Source organism: Doryrhamphus excisus, chromosome 15, assembly GCF_030265055.1.
Source record: "Doryrhamphus excisus isolate RoL2022-K1 chromosome 15, RoL_Dexc_1.0, whole genome shotgun sequence".
Lineage (NCBI taxonomy): Eukaryota > Metazoa > Chordata > Actinopteri > Syngnathiformes > Syngnathidae > Doryrhamphus > Doryrhamphus excisus.
Genome location: NC_080480.1, coordinates 18,884,140 through 18,905,790, shown reverse-complemented (window position 1 = coordinate 18,905,790; position 21,651 = coordinate 18,884,140). Strand labels below are relative to the sequence as shown.

The 21,651-nt window shown below is 47.3% G+C and overlaps 2 protein-coding genes across 6 annotated transcripts; both read right to left on the bottom strand.

The window, feature by feature from the left end:
- Positions 1 to 2,496: 2,496 nt before the first annotated feature.
- On the bottom strand, positions 2,497 to 13,605 carry rapgefl1 (Rap guanine nucleotide exchange factor (GEF)-like 1). Of its 3 annotated transcripts, XM_058049315.1 has the most exons (16): positions 13,252 to 13,602; positions 12,878 to 13,107; positions 9,364 to 9,442; positions 9,090 to 9,258; positions 8,894 to 8,991; positions 7,351 to 7,463; positions 7,105 to 7,272; positions 6,714 to 6,811; positions 6,396 to 6,518; positions 6,080 to 6,258; positions 5,394 to 5,484; positions 4,978 to 5,028; positions 4,808 to 4,895; positions 4,641 to 4,705; positions 4,515 to 4,569; positions 2,497 to 4,435 (listed from the first exon to the last, which is right to left on the bottom strand). In XM_058049315.1, exons 1-16 carry the CDS (start codon positions 13,437 to 13,439, stop codon positions 4,311 to 4,313), a joined length of 1,920 nt encoding a protein of 639 aa, XP_057905298.1. In that variant the 5' UTR covers positions 13,440 to 13,602; the 3' UTR covers positions 2,497 to 4,310. The 3 variants fall into 3 exon arrangements, with proteins under 3 accessions (XP_057905298.1, XP_057905297.1, XP_057905295.1); XM_058049314.1 differs by having other exon boundaries at positions 2,497 to 4,569; positions 8,894 to 8,988; positions 13,252 to 13,605; XM_058049312.1 differs by having other exon boundaries at positions 2,497 to 4,569; positions 13,252 to 13,604.
- A 404-nt stretch (positions 13,606 to 14,009) lies between these two features.
- casc3 (casc3 exon junction complex subunit) lies at positions 14,010 to 21,473 on the bottom strand. 3 transcript variants are annotated; one of them, XR_009119575.1, is made up of 12 exons: positions 21,199 to 21,473; positions 19,130 to 19,154; positions 18,532 to 18,587; positions 18,281 to 18,463; positions 17,363 to 17,511; positions 17,081 to 17,254; positions 15,742 to 16,556; positions 15,391 to 15,561; positions 15,177 to 15,275; positions 14,928 to 15,094; positions 14,644 to 14,842; positions 14,010 to 14,574 (listed from the first exon to the last, which is right to left on the bottom strand). XR_009119575.1 is itself a non-coding variant. In XM_058049311.1 (11 exons), exons 1-11 carry the CDS (start codon positions 21,382 to 21,384, stop codon positions 14,696 to 14,698), a joined length of 2,172 nt encoding a protein of 723 aa, XP_057905294.1. In that variant the 5' UTR covers positions 21,385 to 21,402; the 3' UTR covers positions 14,010 to 14,695. The 3 variants fall into 3 exon arrangements, 1 of the variants encoding a protein (XP_057905294.1); XR_009119574.1 differs by having other exon boundaries at positions 14,928 to 15,073; positions 21,199 to 21,402; XM_058049311.1 differs by having other exon boundaries at positions 14,010 to 14,842; positions 21,199 to 21,402.
- Positions 21,474 to 21,651: the final 178 nt, after the last annotated feature.

Sequence of the window (21,651 nt, the reverse complement as noted above, 5' to 3'; positions counted from 1 at the left end):
ATCCAACTGATCATTTATGTTGGCACACAGGTGAAGAGAAGAAATTAACTGCGAAAGACAGTACAGAAGCATAGTTATACAAACATCAGGACTTTGCCAGGTGAAACAACATTTCCCGGGTTAATCAGGACCTGTTGACATGAAAACACCATTGAAAATACTCCATTTCCTCAAATCGACTGACCTAATGCTAAAATATAAGAATTCCGACCGCTATGGTTAAGACAGACAGCCATCATCATGGCAATCGGAATGATTTCTTGTATCTTTAATGGTTGCTAATCCCTCAACTCAACAATCTACCAACCGGAAATGAATGAATGTTTGTAAACTCTGGCCACCTCTGATGGAACAAACTGTCTAGTCTGACTGCCTATAGGGGCGGAGTTCAACTTGTTCCATCATGGTTGAGATGGAAGACCAATGGAGTAGGAGGAGTTGCTTGGGAAGGTAAAAACACTGTCAGATAGGGTGATGAGTCTGAGGATGAAAAATGAAGGTGCGCTGTTCAATGTTGTTAGCGGGTATGTCCCATGAGCGGGATGGGAGTTGGAGGAAAAAGAGAAAAACTGCCTGGACGCCGATGAAGTCTTACAGAGCATTCCTGGAAGGGAAGGAGTTGTCATCGGGGCAACCTTGAATGGACCTGTTTGTGCAGGACATACAGATGATGAAGAGGTGATGGGCAGGTTAGCTATTCGGGAGAGGAACGCAGAAGGACAGATGGTGGTGGACTTTGCCAAAAGGATGGAAATGGCTGTAGTGAATGCTTTCTTCCAGAAGAGAGAAGAATATAGCGTGACCTGTAAGAGCGGGGGTAGGAGTCCACGGGTAGACTACATCTTGTGTAGACGCTGTCATCTGAAGGAGATCGTGACTGCAAAGTAGTGGGAGGTCAAAGTGTAGCCAGACGGCATAAGACGGTGGTGTGTAGAAGAACCCTCACGGTGAGGAAGACCGAGAGGGCAAAGGCAGAGCAGATGACCAAATGCTCAAATCTGAAACAAAAGTGTTATAGGACTTTTAGCCAGAAATTGAGACACGCTCTGGATGGTCGGGAGGTGCTTCCTGGATGACTGGACCATGAATGAGGAGGTGCGGGAGTGTATACGGCCAAAAAGGTTACCTAAGAACAAGTGGGACATGGAGAGGACTGAAGAGAGTAGAGGGGGAGTACAGAGAGATGAATGCTAAGGTGAAAGTAGAGGTAGGAAAGCCAAAACAAGAGGTCTATGATGACTCCTACGCTAGCTTGAACAGTAAGGAGGGAGAGATGGATCCCTACAGGTTGGCGAGGCAGAGAGACGGACACGGGAAGGGCGTGCGGCAGGTTAGAGTGGTCCAGGATAGGAATGGAAGTGTACTGACAGATGCCGGTTATGGGTTGGGAGGATGGACAAAAAAAATTTCAAAAGTCGATGAATGAGGAAAACAAGAAAGAAGGAAGAGTAGAAGAGGTATCTGCTGTGGACCTGGAAGTACCAAACATTGGCAAAGAGGAAGTGAGAAAAAAGAGATGAAGAGTAGGAAGGCACCAGATGGTAGTTATGGCATAGACTACTTGAAGCTAGGCTAAGGGCAGAGGTCACCATGTGGGAGCAGCAGTAGGGTTTCATGCCAAAAAAAAAAGAGTACTACAGATGCTGTATTGCTTTGAGAATGTTCATAGAGAAGTACAGAGAAGGTCGGAGGGAGCTGCATTGTGTCTTTGTAAATCTGGAGGGGGAAACATCAGAGGCCACGCACTCCTGCATCCAAAGACACAATTATGCATTGCGCTCATCAAACACCTTTGCCGCTACGCCCCCCCACCCCCGGTGCAGCTATGAGGATGCTGACGTTCTCGTTGGGATGGATAGGATCGTGAACAAGTTCATCTGAAAGACATTACATGTTAGAGACCTTGGACATAAAGTCAGAGAGGACGGACTGAGATGGTTGGGACGTGTCCAGAGTAGAGATAGTCAATATATCGGTAGAAGGATTCTGCAGGAAGGCCAAAGAGGAGCTTTAAGGATGTAGTGAAGGAGGACATGAGGGTAGCGGGTGTGAGAAAGACACATGCGAAAGACAGGGTTGGATGGAGGCGGCTGATTTGCCGTGGCGACCCCTGAAGGGAAAAGCAGAAAGAAAAGAAGAAAAAGACACATATGCACACATATACACATCTCAAATTAAAAGGGACAAAATACAAAACACTCAATTATGAAAAAATATATACAAATTATAATTCTGTGTACCGATATGGACCCGACTGAAGGGGGTTGGACATCGGTGCCATACGGGACGCGCCGCGCCCGTACTCACATGATCCAACACAGGAGATTTGTCCCTCGGGAGTGACATTCCCTACTGGATGGGGCGAGTGCATTCCCTGGTGCCCCTTGGAGGAGGCGTGGGCACTTGGCCCTACACGCCTCACTCCAGGGGGTGATTTCCGTCCATCACACACATCGTGTGATGCCGGGCGTGATGACACAATGGAAGAGCACAATGTCGCCTTCATCAGGTTTATTTGAGCAACTGCAGGAAACAACATTGTGATGCATCGTTTCAAAATAGGAATGCCATCTTAAAGTGCCAAATCATTACAAAGAAAAAGGTTGGAAAAATATTGGTGGTTGTCTCCATACTTTTAAAGCATACAAATTCTTGGTTACATTTCAGAGAACAAAGTTACAAGTTCACGACTGAAAGCGCAAATGCTACAGCACTGCCAGCTCGTGTAGCTCGCTCCTCGACCCTTGACAAATACCATCGTCATGCTAACGTGGATCTTTACTTGTCATGGCTCACGGTTTGGCACAATGTAAACAACACACGTGAATAAAATCTCATCTCTACGTGAAACAAACATCTTTAAAATAGATTCTCCTTTCGTTTGGAACTATTTACACACTCACACTATGTACATGTTTCAAGGTCAGCCACTCCATACGCGACCTTTACAAACGGACACGCCTGAGTTTTACAGCAAAGACCGGCCGTTCACGTCTACTTTGAATGTTTCTATGTTGTCCGGCAGGAGGCTTCAACACCCAGCGAGTTTCCTGAGACTACCTGTGATGCTAACAGGTCAAAATACTTCTTCTAAATCGATCTGAAAACACAAGGATGCCGATCTTGTTTCAATATGACAACGCTAATTGGTTAACACTTTGAGCATACGGGAGGCGCTGTTACTCACTATCAGACCTGGCTCACCGACAGATATTTTAGTCAGCGGGTAAATTCATCTACTGATTCATTTCTTTCATTCATGGACTCGGAAGATTAAACAGTTCATACTGTCCGGCCATCCGTTTTTTACACCGCTTATCCTCAACATAGTGGTGGGGGTATGCTGGAGTCTATCCCGGCTGTCTTTGGGGGCGAGAGGCAGGGTACACCCTGTACCGGTGGCCGGCCGATCACAGGGCACGTATCGACAAACAACCGTTCCCACCCACATTCATACCTATGGACAATTTGGAGTGGCCGATCAAGCTAACAGCTAGCATGTTTTTGGAACTGGGGAGGAAAGCGGATTACCCGGAGAAAAGCCATGCACAGGGAGAACATGCTAACTCCACGAAGAGATGCCCGAGCAGAAAATCAAAGCCGGATCTTCTCGCTGTGTGGACTACATGCTAAACACTCATCCGCCGCGCGGCCCAACATTCATACCCTGTCTCATGTGTATTTTGTAATTGGAATTTTGTCATCTTTTGAGATGCCTGTTTGATATTTGGAAATGAATGACTTGAATCCAGGACTGGCCGCAGCAGAGCCCTGCCAGGTGTCAACTAGCAGACGTGTGATGTCATTTAGCGTTGCAATGAGACAACGTTTAAAAAAATATCCCTCTGTCTTTGTTGATCGAAATGATGAAGGGAAAGAAGAAAAATAAGTCTTAATCATCATCACAAAAAGTACACAAAACCTGGGAGCCCTGAGCGTCGTCGACATGCTTGGTTGACACCAGACGTGCATCGCCTCCTGTTATTGCACAAGCGCCGCCCATAGAGTGTCACGGTACACCTTCCCAGACAGAAATGACTAAACATTTGTTTACTTCTCTGCTGTCCTCCTCATTCATTAAGAAGAAAGACACGCCCCTGAGGTCAGAGGTTGACCTTTGAAGAGATAAATCATCCATCACTAGGCTCACCTCATCAGCTGGGTGGAGGTCAAACTGCGACTACATGTCATCTGTGGTCAGGAAGGAGACAAGATGGCTGCCGAGCTTCGCCTGATTGGCTGCCTGTTAAGAAGCTTTTAACGTGTTCGCTGAGAGGGAGGAAGAGGAGGTGGGACGTGTCCTGGCATCTCTACGTGTCTCTGGGCTCCAGTTTGCAGGACAGGTCGAAGAGATGGTTCTGGTTGTCGATCACCTGCAGCTGTCGCACGTACGCTTTGGTCTGCAGGTGGGATGGCGACGTCTCCATATCCATGGCTACCAGAGGTGTCAAAACTGTTAGCTTCATTAGCATTTATATTGTATGTGTGTCTGTCTGTGTGTGTGTGTGTGTTACCCAGCTGTCCACTACGGTATCTTCGTATGCTTCGCACCATGTCGGCAACTTTGTGCTGAATACAAAAAATGACCAAAGGTAAATGCCACCATGTACCAACAACTGCAAAGCAATTTTTTTTTTTACCATCTTGTCAAAATTGACCAGCTGGCCGTGAAAAGTCTTACAACTCTCATGAAGAAAAGTCAAATCTGACAAGGAAACAAAAGAACAAATGTTGGTACTCCACACCTCAGTGTGCGTGTGCGTGTGCGTGTGCGTGTGCGTGTGCGTGTGCGTGTGCGTGTGTGTGCCTTTAAGCAGCAGAGGAGTGAAGGGGATGAGTGGAGGTCTCAGACTGGTGATCAGGTCTCTGTAGGACTTGTGGTTTCTGGAAGGATCCTGAGGTTTTACAAAAGAAAAGAAGACATCAGACGAGGGACGAAAAACAAAAACAACATTGAGTGAAGAAAAATAACCTCACAGCAATGCTTTCAAACTGCTGAAACTGTTTCCGGAACTTCCCTGGAAGACCCTGATGCGCGCACGTACATAGGTACGTGTGCATGGACACACACACACACACACACACACACACACACACACACACACACACACACACCACAACATCAGGTTTGTTCAATTGGAAAATAAAGTAAATGTTGATTCAATAAATAAATCAACTCTCTCATGATCAGCAGGTCTAATGGTCTACCAAGTCTGCACTACTGGAACGAGACCTTTATCCAGGGTACCGCTATAGATTCTTCCAATGAAAGAAAATGACTTAGACCGGTAGAAATGATGAAAAACGTAAACAACCTCCGACGTGGTCATCACATTTGAGCGAGCGTTGGAAGTGCCAACATGACCTCAGCGTGTTGTGTGACGTGACATTACCTCCCAGGTAAGCCGCAGTCTGCTGAGGGCGGGGTTGTCGAGGCCGAGCAGCACAGCCAGGAAGGACAGAAGGTCCTGCTGCTGTTTACAGCTGAAACACATGACCATGGCAGCTTGGTCACATGACGATGTCCAGAGAACACAAGGCCCACATGTACGTTTATGCACGTTTGGATAAGTACTTAAAGTCATTTTCTAACAAAGAGATCAAATTGAAATAAATCTGTAATATGAGGAAAATTATCTCAATTTAGTACAACAGAGTTGGAAAAAAGTTGACAATATTTTATAAAAAAGAATGGTTAGAGAATTGACAAACCTAATTTTGGGAAAGTTATGATGCAACAATAAAGAAATTCATCATGGGAACAAAGTCACCATATTACCAGAAGCGCATTTGGGAAAATGACATAAGATGAAAGTTGGAATATTCTTCCAAAGGTTATTTAAGAAGAAATATATTTGGAAAATAAAACGGCAACATTTTGCAAAAAGGGAAGGTGATATTAATCTGCTTTTTCACAGAGTGACGAAGCTGAGATGAATGACATATGGCTTCTAAGCACATACGGATACGTGGGTGGCCCTGGCAGGAAAGCCGAGTCTACCCTGCTGTAGCACATCTGCGGCGCCACAAAGCGCCGTGTTCTTGCGGCAGATTATGACATTAAGGTTGGGGGACTCACAGCGCTGCGATCTTGATGAACTTGCGGAGCAGTTGGACTCGTTTTGGCAGGGAGTGACACTGCAGGATCTCGGTGGCAACCCAGTGCTGGACCTCACTGCAGCGCTGCAGTACCAGCTCCAGGTTGAGGGGGCGCCAGCGGGACTGCTCTCCATGAAACACGTAACACACAAACTCCACCTACAATGGGGGACAAGGCAGACGAGACTCACAGAAGCGGTCTTGCTGTCAGAGTGTCACTGGTATTGTTTATTGTGACAGTCAGGTGGCGTGTGTGCATGGACCGTGCGTGTGCACGTGGGACTTGCTGCTCCGACCTCGTGCACGCAGCTGAAGAGCTCCCAGTCAAACGCCACCAGCTGGTTGGCCACTTCCTCTGCTGACATGTCATGAAGTTTGCTGTCTCCGGGTGTCCAGTGGATCTCCTCGGGAAGAGGAAGCTGTTGGAACAGGAAGTGACATCATACACACAAAGCCAGCACTTTCTGACAATAACCCAGATGTCATAAAGCTTCCCGGCCTGCAGCGGACTCTGCTTCTAGATCCATACTGAGCTTCATGCCAAGAAGCCAAACTGAAAGAAGCAGGAAGTTTGCAGTGGCGATGCCAAAAAGACCTTTTCTGGTACCACTCACCAGCGACTCCAGTTCAGAGGGTTCACAGGTGAACAGGTGAGTGTTGACCCCCAAAGTGGTGAAGACGGCCTCGTCGCTGGGCCGAAACACTGCCTTTTCTGCACATGCACACACAAGAACGCAGGTAACCATAACCATTGACGCCAACGTTACATCATTTAGGGAAAGTGTGACGTAGAATGAGGACAATTTGAAGACTAGGAAGTCGTCACGGTGAGTCATGTGACTACGTCAGGGCCGTTGATTGGGGAGGGGGGGGGGCAAACGGGTATCTTGTCTTACATTATTTTGACCCGGGCCCGGCAAAGCTGTCAACGGCCCTGGACGACGTCACAGTCCAAGCCAGTCAAGCCAGCGGTGAAATGGGAACTAGCAGCTTGTGTCAGCTGACCTCCAGCCGACGTGACCGCCACCAGGATGAGGTTTCCGGGAAGAAGCGGCTGCTCATCGCTGTACTGCAGCTTTTCTCGAACCAGAGCCAGGATGTCTCCCACACGGCAGGACAGGCGACTGCGGATGGTGACGTAGGAATGATCGGGAGTGTAGACCCTGCAGAAGACTGGCAACGTAGATGCACAGCGTTAGCTTAACATGCCACCGTGCTAGGTGAAACAGGTCTAGTCAAGAAATGCCGCACTCTCATCAGAGCCTCTGAACGCCTCCCTGGGCTGCAGACAGGCGTCGATTCGTCGAAAGTGTCTGAAGAGCGGTCGCACTTGCTTCCTTCTGCTTTCCTTCTCCTCGTCACAGCTGACAAAACACATACACACACACACACACACACACACACACACACACACTCGCAATTCAATCCACTTCATTTATCTAGCGCAGGGGTCGGCAACCTTTACTATGAAAAGAGCCATTTCACCCACTTGCCCACTAAAGAAAAATAGCCTGGAGCCGCAAAACGTTGTATGTTTAAAACAACATTGGAGGGAAAAAAAAAGACGAGTTGGAGTACTCTTGCTAGTACTGGAGATAAACTTTTGTTTTTAAATGAGCTCTAATTTATTTTTTAGAATCGTCAAATAACTCATTAATAATAATTAATAACTCAAATAACTCAAAGTATTACTCATTTCCCTTCATGTTAACCTGTCAGAGAGAACTGGATAGCATCCTGTCTGCTCATTCAGTCACCAGTCAGAACTCAGTCAGGATGCATTCATGGTCTCACACAAAGTTGGATTTTTGTAAACTCATAACAAAGACGTGCATTTTCACCACACGGGTGCTAAAAAATATTCAAGCATTGCAAAGGGAGCCGCAACAAAGAGGCTGGAGAGCCACATGCGGCTCTGGAGCCGCGGGTTGCTGACCCCTGATCTAGCGCATTTTATAAAAGCACTGCACGTAAGACCTGATTCATATATCAACCCCTATACCCAAGCACTTTGGGCGTGTGACCAATCACAGCAGAGTGGGTGTTGCCCGAGGCAGGCAGTGGGTGGAATAAATTAAACAGTCCGTTTTGGCGGGAGGCACAAATCCAATGAAAGAAAGCCGACATAGGTACAGAATCTCAAAAGTTTTCTGTGCAGGTTATTGTGTTTAGTAGCCGACCGAGTAAATCCTTCCATACATGAACGCTCAATCTCCTCACCATGACAGCCTTTCATTCATCTTTAAAATCTGCCACGGCGCCATGTCATCAACGCGGCTTGTTTACGTTTTATCATTTCGACCGGTACAAGTCATTTCCTTATTGGAAAAATCTTTACCGGTACCCTGGAGGATAAATGTCTGGTTCGAGTAGTGCAGACTTGGCAGTAACATTAACAGCCACTACAGCTGCCCAGCTCAGTGGCTGGAGGTTGTCGGGGTTCACACCACCTGAAGTACCCGGAGGGAGAAGAGGCCGGAGAGTACAACGCTCCTCGTGTTGCCCAGTAATGGACATTAACGCAGTTTGTTTGGCCCATCATACTCTTGTTTCACACACAATGTCCTAGATTTGAAGTGATCCCTGACCATCATACACCAGCAGAGGTGTTATGAGGTCCATGGTCCTCAGAACAAACGACAAAACAAACATAAAACCAATCACAGTGAGCTGTGGGAAGCGGCGAGCCAGACACACTGGTGCCATCTTACCCACCATTTTAACACATGAGTGTGTGTGTGTGTGTGTGTGTGTGTGTGTGTGTGTGTGTGTGTGTGTGTGTGTGCGCACGTACGGGCAGTGTAAAATTTCTGTCCAGCGTTGCAGTTTGACCACATCGTCCACCAGCTCGGGATGACAACTCAGTTCCTGAAGCGCGCACCCGTACAACTCCTCCACACACACACACACACACACACACACACACACACAGAGAGTCATGATGTGTGTAGTCACACCTGTGTATAGTTGTGTAGTGTTGTGTGTATCACCTTGGGGAACTTGTCGCCCTCCTCTTGCAGGAGTTCTCGGTACGTGTCGAGGTATCGGAAGGCAACACTGAGGACCGCCCGCTTCCTGTGCACGGCATCCAGGCCCCCTCCTTCTCTGTCATCCTTTTCACCACCTGGCCCTGGCCCCTCCCCCACATGCACAGAAAATCTGAGAGTGGTAGTGAAGGAGTTTACCCTCAGTTTTGTCTGCCAGGCTAGGAGTGAAAACATCACAGTCCACGTGTTTGTGTGTGGTCATGCACATGGAGGATACTGCTGCAGTAGAACTTGCTGGAAGGTGTCTGCCGTCAGGAAGATGGGATGGGTCAGCATGAAGTCGTCCAACAACGTCTCTATACACAAACACACACATACACACACACACACACATCATGATTTTAAATCACATACACACATTTCCAAACACATTTTTGTACTTAAGTGTGTCACTGTGTGTGGGGGGGGTGGGGGGGGGGGGGTGAGTGAGACAGAGCGAGAGCACGAGAGACAGAGATCCTAACTGCAGTGGGAGTGTCCTGCCCAGCCTGCCTTGCTGCAGAGGGTTGCCATGGAGACAGCAAGAGGATGAAAAGGGAAGTGAGATAGATGAACAGTGTGCATGAGTATGTGCACGTGTACCAAAGACAACATGGCAGAAGAAATGTGCGCATGAGGAGAGGGAAGTCAAAGGCGGAGCCAGCCAAGATAATGGGTGGAGCTATGCCAGTCACATGACTGATGGCTCCCTCTTTCAGCTAGGGTCAAGTGAGGTCAAAAGGTCAATGTGTGCAGCAATAATCACTCACATGTAAGTACACGACATGGCTATAACATTCTATATACACACTGAGTGATGCACGCAGCTCAAATACATCAAATGAGAAACATAACAGTAAAAAAATAGAAAAGCATTCAAACACAACATTCAGAGCTAAAAGAAAGGCCCATACATAATCATAATAACCCATTTAAGGAATAAATAAGCTTGTGCGTGTTACTATAAATGTGTTCAAGCTGAGAAGTGAACAAGCAGTGATGTCGGGAGTTCAGTGTTGAGTTTCAGATTTGCGTAGGTAACGGAAGAAGAAGATGCAGCAGCGATGATTGGGCCCGTTGTGATGATATGCAAAGTCCAAAAAGGCTGTTGCAACATCAGGGCGTGCTGGTTTTTCTCTCCAACATTACAGTAACATTACTGACACCTAGTGACCACTGTACATTTGGGGTAGACGATCAAGTGAAGCTGAAAAATTGGAGCACAAAGTAGCAATATTATTGGTAGTAATTCTTTTAGTAATAGCAAAATTACTTAGTTACATACTAGAAATGACAAAAGTATAATATTACTACAACTAATATGTAGAGTATGATTTTCAGTTAGAGAAAAGGGTTGTACATCACTTGTGTGTTCTTGTTGGCGCATACTGACACACACACACACACACACACACACACACACACATTCCTGTACAAACACGCAGGAACACACCAGAAGAGTATTAAGCAGTCTGAAAGAGGACAGCAGGGATTATGTAATTCCCCCCCCCCCCCCCCCCCCACACACACACACACACGCCTCAACACGTCTGCCTTTCTATTTATTACACTGATAAAATACAGGGCTCCATTTGCTTGGAAAAAAGCAAGGCAAGTTTTTACATCACGTTATTATATAGTGGTTCGCAGGGTTAGAAGTGCTTCTCCAACGTTTTACAGTCACGTACCCCTTCAGCCATGTACCCCCTACTCCTGCTTACATCACGTTATTATATAGTGGTTCGCAGGGTTAGAAGTGCTTCTCCAACGTTTTACAGTCACGTACCCCTTCAGCCATGTACCCCCTACTCCTGCACACTTCAAAAACATAAACCATATTATGTTCACAAACTTCTAATTTTGAAGATAATTCATTTGTTCATTCTAGGGCCGCAGCTATCGAATACTTTAGTAATCAAGTATTCTACCAAAATTTTTGACGATTAATCAAGTAATCGGATAAAACACATTGTTGCTCGTTTAAAGAGAAATAATACATTCACAAGAAAAAATAAAACATTTGACTAAGTAACGAAGAAGTAATTGGTTGAATTATTAAGATATTCCAGCATTTTATTTCTTAAATTGATATAGTACATAGTGTAGGTAGTGGTTATGTTTATATAATGTGTGTATACTGTGTGTATATATATATATATAAATATAACCACCACCTACACTGTGTACTTTGTCCATTTAAGACATATATATCTATAGGTTTCCAATGTTGTCAAATGATGTCCTTCTGTCGGTGCTCGCTCAGGGGCTTTGAATTGGTTGCGGCGGGATTTCCCGGAATCCACTCATCACGCAGGCGCAGTTGGAGCAGAGTAATTCCGACCAGCAAACTTTCAGCTTATTAAAGACAAAAATCCAAACTATGTGTTTTGAACAAATGTAGATGAATTCAAAACGTTATATATTCTTGTCAAGAGACAAACCTCATTTGCAGAGACGTAATTATGTTACCATTACATATTCTCAGAATGACCTTTTTCAGTGTAGGGTGACCATAATTTGATTAGAAAAAAACAGGACACTTGGCCCACCAATGAGATACTCACAGATGTAATCGGATAAATACATTTAAATACATTTAAAGGGGAAGGACACCTTCCTTGGAATTTTGCCCATCATCCACAGCCCTTATGTGAAACATGAACACACATTTCTTTCCCTTTTCTGTGCATTCCAACAAGTTTTAAATGACTTCATGTGAACGAGTTAACGATGCACTTCATTGGGATGTACCTATTTCGACTATGAAGCCCCATAAAAAATGTTTTATTGTTTGATATACATGCTGTGATCAAGCATGAACGTGTGCACTGATGGTAACATGTAATACTTAGTGTCTTCCATATTTTGATGACACTGCAGAAACGTCTTTCCCAGGCGCATCGATTTCACATCGCCCGTGCAGCTTAGCTACTTCAGTCAATAACAGCAGCATAGATACAGCAACGGGATGGCTTCCAGCACAAGACGTGTGCTCCGGTCCTCAGGTCAAAGATGCTGGCAGGAGACCAGCATCTTGTTGAGTCTTGGTAGCCACGTGGAGAGTTAGGTCTTCCGTCGTTCCGTCTATGGCACAAGCAGCTCACAGAGTGTGGTGTTAGTCCGCCAGATGTGGTTGGTTAATATAGATATACAGTAAAAGGGAAAGAAATATGTGTTCATGTTTCACATGGACTGTGGATGACTGGCAACATTCCCCAAAAGTGCAGTTCCTCTTTAATGTACGCCTCCTTTACAGATAGAAAATTGTTGTATTTCATAATACTATCCATAACCGCGCACACAAATTCACCGTCTCACAATGACTCACCATGCTGTATTATGGCTAAGTCATATCTCTTTGACAAGATGAAATGGTGCAAAATAGCTGTAAAATCTGTGGAATCAAATCAGATTTTATTAGAATTGCCCGATAAGAAAATAGCTTACTTTCAAGACTGACTGGGCAATCTAAAAATATGAAATAATATCAGCTGTATGAGCAAATCCAGTCTGATGGCTGAATAAAAACAGCAAAAAAAATAAGATATCTTCATGACTTTCTTGAAAGAAAAACAGCTAGAAAGGTGGACATTTGACGTCCTCTGAGGTTTTCGAGTTAGGGTTTTATTCGTCCGTCTTTAAACGCAAGTGCATTCAGTGTGTTTAGTAATCAATGGCATATGTTTAGTAAGAGTGGACGTTAGCCATTAGCAAGAAGGCTGACGACCGTGCCACTCGGCCACATGACTCACCAGTGCACTGCCCGTACCGTCTTCCGGTCACGCTGTCCAGGAGGGCGAGGGTGAGATTTTCGGGCGTGTCGGCGTGAAGCGTCACCTCGCCCCCGATGATGTCGGCGACCACGCTGGCCTCGGAACTCTGCTCGTCGCTCGACTGGGACGGACTGCGGACGTCTCCGCAAGCCGAGCCGTTGGCCGGAGCGGCAGCGGAGGGCCAGGGGGGAGGGTCTTCGCTGTCGGGACTGCAGAAGTCAAAGGTCAGACGAGACGTTGACGTGAAAGTCTCTCGATCGTGAAAATCAGGCTGCAGGCTGATGCTTGTGACGTCATCGTGCTCTGCGTGTTGCGTAACCGAGCAGCGCACCCACGGCCCTCCGCCCTCTTACCTGAGCACCTCCCGGGCTTGCCCCCCCTCCGGAGACGTCTCCCTGAAGAACGGAACCACACGCGACAGGCTGGCCCTTCGCCGCGATGCCGCGCTCCCCCCGCTGGCCTTGTCCAATCCTCCGGCGCGGCTCAGCGCGGTGGTCTGCTTCTTGAGGAACTTCTCCAGCGGTTTCATCCCCGCCGGCATGGTGGGGAGTGCGGATCGGAAGGGGGAAGCCGGTCTACATCACACCGCTCCTCAGATCAGCCGAACCGTCGACGAGACGCCTGGCGCGTGCACCTCATCGACGCTGGTAGTCAGGCGGATGCCGCAGCCTCCCCCTCTGCCAAATGAACGTACGCTCCGGCCCCGCCCCCACCTGATCTGCTGCAGTTGCGCGTTCCCGACTCCCAAGCCAGCTGCGTGCGCGCCGGAAAAAACGTCAACGATGTCAATCATGTAAAGGGCGGGACTGGCGCGTGACGTCGCCCACAGATACAAAACAGCACATCGACGTTGTTATTGGCCGACGTCTTGATATTCATTTTGTCGTGAGCTCCCAGTTGAACAGTCGGCTGGGAAAGTACACACGGACTGTAATACGGCACCGTCGCCATGGCAACTCCAAAATAGGCACCTCCCCGAGAGAACAGTCCCGAAACAAAGCCCAGTAGACGTGTCTGTCCAGACAACTTGGAGCATTTGATCATGGTGATAAGAACCAAAAAAGTCATGTCTGCAGAGGTGAGAAGTGATGTATGAGCAACAGGAAGTCCATAAAGGTCAAAAGGGTATTTTATTGGGATCATCACAGAAAAAAAAAGCCAGGACATTTGGAAATGGTAAATAGAAAAGAAAATCAAGACAATTGTCTAAAGGAAATCTTTCCAGGTCGCTGTAGAAGATTGCATATTAGCTTTCTATGCACATGGTTAATTCTCTCGTTAATAAATCTTATGCAACTACGTTTCCCCATCATGCTGTATGTCTTCAACTGGGATTCCATGGCAGACGTCAAAATCTAACTATAGAGTCCATCTTTATTTTTGTTCTGAATATCACGGGAGGGAGGAGCTGAAAAAAAATCAAGTGCGTTTCTGGCCTTTTGGCGTCATGTGACTTCACAGGTGATGCCTGAACACAGGAACACGACAAGTCTTGGAACGGTTTGATTTTGCAAACATTCACGTGTGACTGAAGGTCTTGGTCAATGCCAACATGGCTGACAAACTGCAACATGGTGACAAGACAGAGTCTGATTCCAGCAGCGATGCCGAGGGTTACGTGACTTGCTCCTCCATGTTTGACTGTGGTTCGGCATCGTCTCCACGCCGTCTCCTGACTAACGCCAATGACACGCTAAGCATGTCGCCAACTGCTCAGCGGGACAAGACATATTGTGAAGACTCACCTGTGGTCCTCTGCCCCGGTGTTGCCGAGTCGGGGAGGAAGGACAAGCAGGGTCACTCTGAGGCAAATGGCACTTCTGGAGGGGGGGGCTTGACGGTAACGGGTTGGGACGTACGGCGGGGGGGAGAAGGCTTAGGCTGAGCCTGCTGCTGCACTGTGTCATAATATGTCACGCCTCCGTAGGTCACCTGAGATTGACCCTAAAGAGAGCAGGAAGTAGTGATGTGGTATTTTGTAGGGTAACTTGCAATGTACACCTGTTCATTTGATGTCCACCTCGTGTACCTGAGGGTTAGGGTACATGGCAGGGTAAGGGAAAGTCATGACCCCCGGTGGAGGGTAGAAAGGTGGTGGCAGCAGTTGCTGTGGCTGCCCCGGCGACAGAGATACTGCTGGTCCTCCGTAGAGGGTGGGGTTGGTGATAGGGCCTCCTGATTGGTGGGCATGGAGACCTGAAAAAGTCAAACACTCCGAAAATCATTTGAAAAACAAGAGCATTTTGACAGTTTGGTTGTGTTGATAAACAAGACTGACCAGGGTGGGGGATGTGCATCTCTGGCTGGACCAGCATGCCTTGGGGTGGGATGGGTGTGGCGCCATCGCCATGAGTATAAATTGGTCCTTGATATGACACTGAAAGATAGAAAGGCAATCAATGACACCCATCAGCAACCAACCAGTGCACGTCCTCACACAGTAACTTATGTGGTCAGTAATGAGTACACATATTTCTTCGTCAACATCTCACTAGGTTCATAGTAGTGTCCCTCCATCACGCCCATATGCATGGCCGCCGGCTCAGCCACGCCTCTTTGCCGCTGGGAGGAATAGCGTTTGGCGCGGTTGGAACTAACAGCGAGCTCATCCAAACTGGAGAACTGATGAGGCCCCCCATGGACATGCATGCTGCTGGTCAGGCCTGGCCATAGAAACGAGGCAAAACGTTTGTCAACAACCACTGTCAACGTGTAGAACGCAAAGTTGTGATGCGACTTGAAACATTTGCTGCTGTTCATCACTTGGGTTAGGGTGACGTTTAACACGTGCTGTTCTATGTCAACTTTTGGAGCAATGAAAAACACATGAAATAAATAAATACCTCTCATCTCAGAGCGAACGTATGACGTCGGGGTGTGGTTCCAGTTGTGGCCGGACACCAGACTGAGTCGAGCCACATCCTGGTCCAGTTCTGCCATGCCTCCCGCCCCCAGTTGGGTCTTTCCTATCACCCCGCCACCCCCGGTTGCTGCCGCCTCCTCCATGGAAGGCTGTTTGCTGCCCAGCTCAGCCGGCCGAGAGCGAGTCCTGCGGGCTAGGGAATACGACTTTCGCTCTACCGGACGTTCGGTGGGAGGCGATGCTTCTCGAGGGCCCGCTGATGTTTGGGAATTGTCGGCGGAAGATGATCCAAATGCAGAACTGTCATCACCCTCTCGTTGTTCCAGAGACTGTCGACTTGGCAATGTGGTTATGTACCCGCTGGACTGCGATGATGAAAATGTTACAGTGCTTAAGGTGGGGTTGTCTTCAACACCACCTTTGCTGACCGGGACGTCTCCCACAACTACGGAGGCAGCGCCCCTTCCTCCGCCACGGCCTCCCTTGCAGGGCGTACCCTTCTCTGCTGCAAGCTCTGATGGGGGTTTAGGGCAGGGTCGTTCTCTGGGGTGATTCTGAGGTGCATTTGATTCACTACCCCCACACTGGGGATGCGACAGGCGCCGTGTTGGACTCTGATGAGGGTGTGTGGTGCGGGACACATTGCTGCTACGCTGGCCAGATGAAAGTGGGAGTGAAGAGGTCGAGGTAGGAGCTCCTCGGGAAGGACCTCCTCCTCGGCTGCTCTGCCAGGAGCGGACAGCTCGCTCTCCCCCCTCCCGCCACCGTTTGTCTCTGCTGGGCGACACAGAGGACCTGCAGAGACAAATAGTAAATGAGTCATATTGGAGCATTGGTGATGGGTTAGGGTTACAGGGTCCGATTCTTCCAGGTGAAAACAATATTATCCGCTTCCGCAAAGGTGTGTCACCTGCACAGGTAAACAACACTCAGCACAGTGCCAGTATTACACAGTCCAAGAAAAGAGCAAAAGATGTCGGTTTCTCATTTATCGAAGGCCCGAGCTAGTCATGGTGGGGCCACTAACTTCTGCTTGGACTATTTCCACCACCGCAGCTGTTTGACTCAGATGAAAAAAACACCAAGGTAGGTAGAATTGCAAGGTTTTTAGTGTGCATAAATCTTTTAATCCTGGCTGGTGCACTGCCACTTCCTTATTACGTGTATTATCATTTACATTAGCTGTGACCGCTGGATGTCCTGTTTTCACCCGAAATCTTTTCTCTAAAGGAGAAATAATGTTACGTTTTAATCTTGTGTCACCCAATTACTAATACTACTAATTCAAATTTGCAATGATAAAATGAGAAACCGCTCACCGAGGTCGCCTCTGTCTGAATGCACGCTCTCCGGCGCCGCATCCGTTGCGGATATCGTAACCGTAGATGGCGATGAGCTCCTCACGACTTTTAGGCGCTTGCTCCTCCTCCCTGAACTTATCATGCTCCCAGCGCCCTTCGTCCTTCCACAGCTTCCTGTTTCTGCCTTTGGGCCTGGCGCAGAATAAGACAAGACGCTACTGAAGGTCAAAGAGCCGAGCGAGCCATGTGCCACAACAGCAAGACATGAATCAAAACTAAGATTGAAACATTTTTGTGGACCTCTCCTCCTCCTGGGCGTGGCCTCTGACGTCATGCTCAAAGAACAGACCCTTTCGAGGGATGTATGCTGGGTTTTTTCGGTCTTCATCATCATCAAGCTGCTGTCCTGATTTTCCTCCCGCTTTGGTCTCAGGGTCAACGGTGGACTCCTGCAGAGCAGTTAGAGGGCTGACATCACATAAACATCTACCAATTTGAAATCACCAAAAACCCCAACGTCTGTGTATTAGAAGCCTAACCCGAAATCTCAACTTTGAACAGTGACCATTGCAAAGACTACAAAGAATAATATTGTACCCACATGACTGTCTTCACATTTTCTAATCATGGAAATATTTGATAGGTACCTTCTGGTTTTCTACTGTCTAGTTTGAAAAGCAAAATGCTGCACCACAACTCCTCATTCGGACGTGTAAACTCAACCGTATTTCTCCAGTACTAGCCACTAGTTCATTGAAGATACGAATTTAAGGTTCTGTCACTTGTCTAGAAAATATTACATGGGTTGGCCCCTTCCTATTTGGTTGACCTAATTGTATCCTATTAAGCGCCCAGAAACCTACAGTAACAACATGCCAGTCTTAACAATCCCAAGTATGCGGGCCCTACAGGCTTTTCTACTCCAGCTCCAACACCTTGAAATGCCCAACCTGCTGATATAAAGCTGCTGCCTCAGAAATACTCAAGTACCGACTCAAGACTTCTTTTTACACTTTGGTATTCAGTTAATACTATTCCTGAGAGGCGCTGCAACGGAGGGCCCCGCTGTGGCTAATGATCATCTGAAGACCCACGGCTAAACCCCTCTGTCTGTCTCTCTCAACCCACAGTCGAGGTTCAGTTTGCCAAGTGCTTGCTCATCAGCAGGTTCTCATATGTAAAATACCTTGAGATAAGGTTTATCCTGACATGTCTCACCTGACCATCACCGCTTTGTCGCTCTCCTGCAGAGTTTCCCTTTTCATCCGCCGTGTTCTCTTCTTTACTCAGCTCTTCCTCACCTACTGCTGCTTTGGTGGCAGCAGGAACTTTGGACTCGCTGGCTGCTGCCGGACAGTCTTCATCACTGTACCGATCTGCATCCTCCTCCTCCTCCGCCCCCTGAAGGGAGAGCAAGTTAAACCGAACGCCTTGTAGCAGAACACTTTCAGCAAAAAAGCCACCTTTACCTCTGAGTGGGAGGCCACTTCTTCTGGGTCTGCGCTGTCGTAGTCTGAGAGGACAGCTGCATGCGTGCACACGTAACACACAGTCAACTGTCAGTACGTTTCCATGCACTACCACGCTTGGAATGATCCCTTTCACACCTCAGTGTGAAGTCCCAATTTCGGAGTCGGGCTTGGCCCCTTAGTTCCAGTGAAAGGAACTTTGAATGCTCCAGGATACCAAAACATTTTGGACCATTCCATGCTCCCAACCTTGTGGGAACAGTTTGGAGCAGCCCCTTCCCCTACCACCACGACTGTGCAGGTCCATAAAGACATGGATGCCATATACCCACCATATACTTGAAAAAAAAAATATTGCAGCTTAAATTTCATTTCCCCACTGAAGCTTGTGCCAATGACGGCGCCATTACTGCGTTTGCATGCAGGAGGAAATGACTTTCCAATGGTAGAATGTTTGGGCCTGCTTAGGTGTTTACATGCCTTCGAACGAGCTGATTTTAGCCAATTCATGCAATCATTTGGTGTTTAGTGCATGTAAACGTACTGCAACCACAAGTTGAAGGTTGAGCACATACGACATCACAAACGTGATCCCTACCTTCTCCTACTCCGTCTTCACTCTCCTGCGGAGCAAAAAAGTGAATGTCATTTCAGTTAAAGACTCACTTTCAGCCAAGGTGCAAACATGGAACATGGAAGACACTGACTCACTATAAGATATGCCTTTATTCGTCCCTCAGTGGGGAAATTTGTATAATATAATATTCCCCTAATATTCCATCACTTTCATATTACAGTGGAACCTTGGTTTGCATTCACCTGGTTGGCTCATTTGGTGTCCTGTTATTAATATACTGTCCGAGTCCAAATGTGCTCTTCATGTGTTCATTCATTCCTTCATCTTCTACCGCTTATCCTGTGATCATAAAATGTCCTTGTTGGCAGCCTATTAGCTTGCTAACACGTGAAATTAGGAACTGGAAGCCAGCTCTGTTGCCCGCCTGTGTCTTCAGCGATTGACTCTGGAGATCTTTGCCAAGTACAACGTCTCAAGTCTCACAACTGCAAAGAGCAACTAAGTGCACCAGCACCATGTTGCCGCTTCAATATGACAAATAGATCACTGACAGTTAGTATCAAAATAGCAGAAAATCACTGTCAAAGCTGATGTGTGGGAATGTTTTGTTTTGGCTAAAACACCGAGACCATAGGTTTGCTTTCATGGACGACTATGGAAATTCAACAATATTCACGTTTCTGAGGCTTAAATCAGAGGATATCGACATACTCAAATAAAAAAACAACACCAAAAGAGTGGCTGATGAATTGACCAATCGATTAGGCATCAATTAATCACTGCTCCGCACACCATAACCCGCACAGAAAGCTTTCTACGTCTTCCACAATCTGCACCTATTTCAGATGGATTTCATTCATTCTACCAACAGCCCGCCTCCGGGCACACCCACTCCGCTGTGATTGGTCCCACTCAGCTACTAGTAACCAGGCGCGCCCATAAAAGGGAGTCCCTGGTGCGCTGTTAACGACATAACAGGTTCCCTTTAACGTACTTCTGGTGTGGACTGGTGAGGCTAAACAAGGTTCCACTGTGCCAACTGAAAGTTAGGTCCTAGGGGCCTGCCCACTCAAGTATTTTCCAGGTTCAACCTTTCGGCCTATTTTTCGGCGGTCACATGATAGGCATGTGTAATGCATTAATCTGCAATTTAGATGTTTTATTCTATAGTTATCAGACATAACCCGATATGACATTTTCGTCTGCGTTACGTTCATTGCCTCAGACTGGGTGGATGCCATACGACTAGAAATAACCCGTCAATATACTACATAGAAACTATGGTTATCGCCCATTTATTCTAATTAATAAATACCACATACGTGGTGCGCCGAAGCGCTGTTGTACAAATTTGGAGGAAGTGACGTAGTCCTCACGCATGAGCGGCACCGATTGTGTTTCCGGGATGGATCCCGGATTGCATAGTGACACGGACGTTGCATCTTCTATTGTTTTGGTGCGTCTGTTTACAGCGCCACATGTAGGTGTGCCTTATGTATTACATCCTTTTCACCGAATCGAAACTTCTCCTGTGGCTGTCACAATTTGTTCAATCCGCCAAAAAATGTAGTAAAAACAAGAGCCTTCCATGTGGACAGGGCCAGGCGTCATATATGCCATTAATAACATTAGTCGCGTCCTGGATGACAACATCATGAACTAAACAGTCGCTTTGGCTGCTAAATTTCAAATCAACGAATACAATTCACTGTGAATCCTCAGCAGCGGTAAAATGGACAGTCGTGTGAAAGCACATTTGAAGGACTGGGAGCGCTCCAAACAGTAACACGGTCGAATCCGATCAGCCAGGACACGGCTTGCGATCCTAAATTAAATTCACCATTTATCATTGGCTCGTCGCATTTAAGAGCTTTTCCTGAATGCGGCTCGTTTCCATGACGTTTTGACATTGTAAATTGTACCTGTCTAGTGCTGCTAATCGATCGGCGTGTAATTGCGTTGCTTCGTGCTAATACGTGGAAGCGGCTCGTGGAATAAAAAGTGATCATTCATCAATCTTGGAGGAGAGATTTGACGCAGGAAGCCGCCAGGCGGGCAAGCTAACGTTAGCTCAAGCTAATGCTACTCACACACTCGGACGCCACTTCGTTCTTCGCTTCGATACGGTTCAAAACGGTCTCCGGCGGTTCGGCCTCTCTCCCACGGTTCTTGGTAGTCTGGGACGCAGACTCCTGGCTGTCAGAAGCCGAACCGGACTCATCGTCGTCCTCGCTGTCCTGGGACGCTTGTCTCCTTCTTCGCCGCCGGTCCGCCATCTTAGCAGAGGAATGATGCTGGAAGAGCGAAATGCATTGTGGGTGGAATATTTCTTCTTCGCTCTTTCCGTTGCTGTTGGAAACTTGTAATTGCTCTTTTGCGCCCCAGTTGGCGTTCTCAGCAGCCTACATTTGAGAACCCTCACGGTGCTAGTGGTTCCCCCAGTCGTGGACCCCTTTAAACACCCGACTGGAAGTCATGGACACCTAATCCTAAACACTTTAGCACACTTAGCACGATTAAATCATTACGCCCTTGTCACATCC

Coding starts and splice junctions, on each gene's coding strand:
- rapgefl1 (XM_058049312.1), bottom strand. CDS start 13,439: ATGCCGGCGGGGATGAAACCGCTGGAGAAGTTCCTCAAGAAGCAGACC. Junction 6,259..6,395: donor TCTTCAGCTGCGTGCACGAG/GTCGGAGCAGCA, acceptor CCCCCATTGTAG/GTGGAGTTTGTGTGTTACGT. Junction 5,485..6,079: donor TTCATCAAGATCGCAGCGCT/GTGAGTCCCCCA, acceptor CATGTGTTTCAG/CTGTAAACAGCAGCAGGACC.
- casc3 (XM_058049311.1), bottom strand. CDS start 21,384: ATGGCGGACCGGCGGCGAAGAAGGAGACAAGCGTCCCAGGACAGCGAG. Junction 17,255..17,362: donor CACGCCCAGGAGGAGGAGAG/GTCCACAAAAAT, acceptor ATTCTGCGCCAG/GCCCAAAGGCAGAAACAGGA. Junction 16,557..17,080: donor TTCAGACAGAGGCGACCTCG/GTGAGCGGTTTC, acceptor TTGTCTCTGCAG/GTCCTCTGTGTCGCCCAGCA.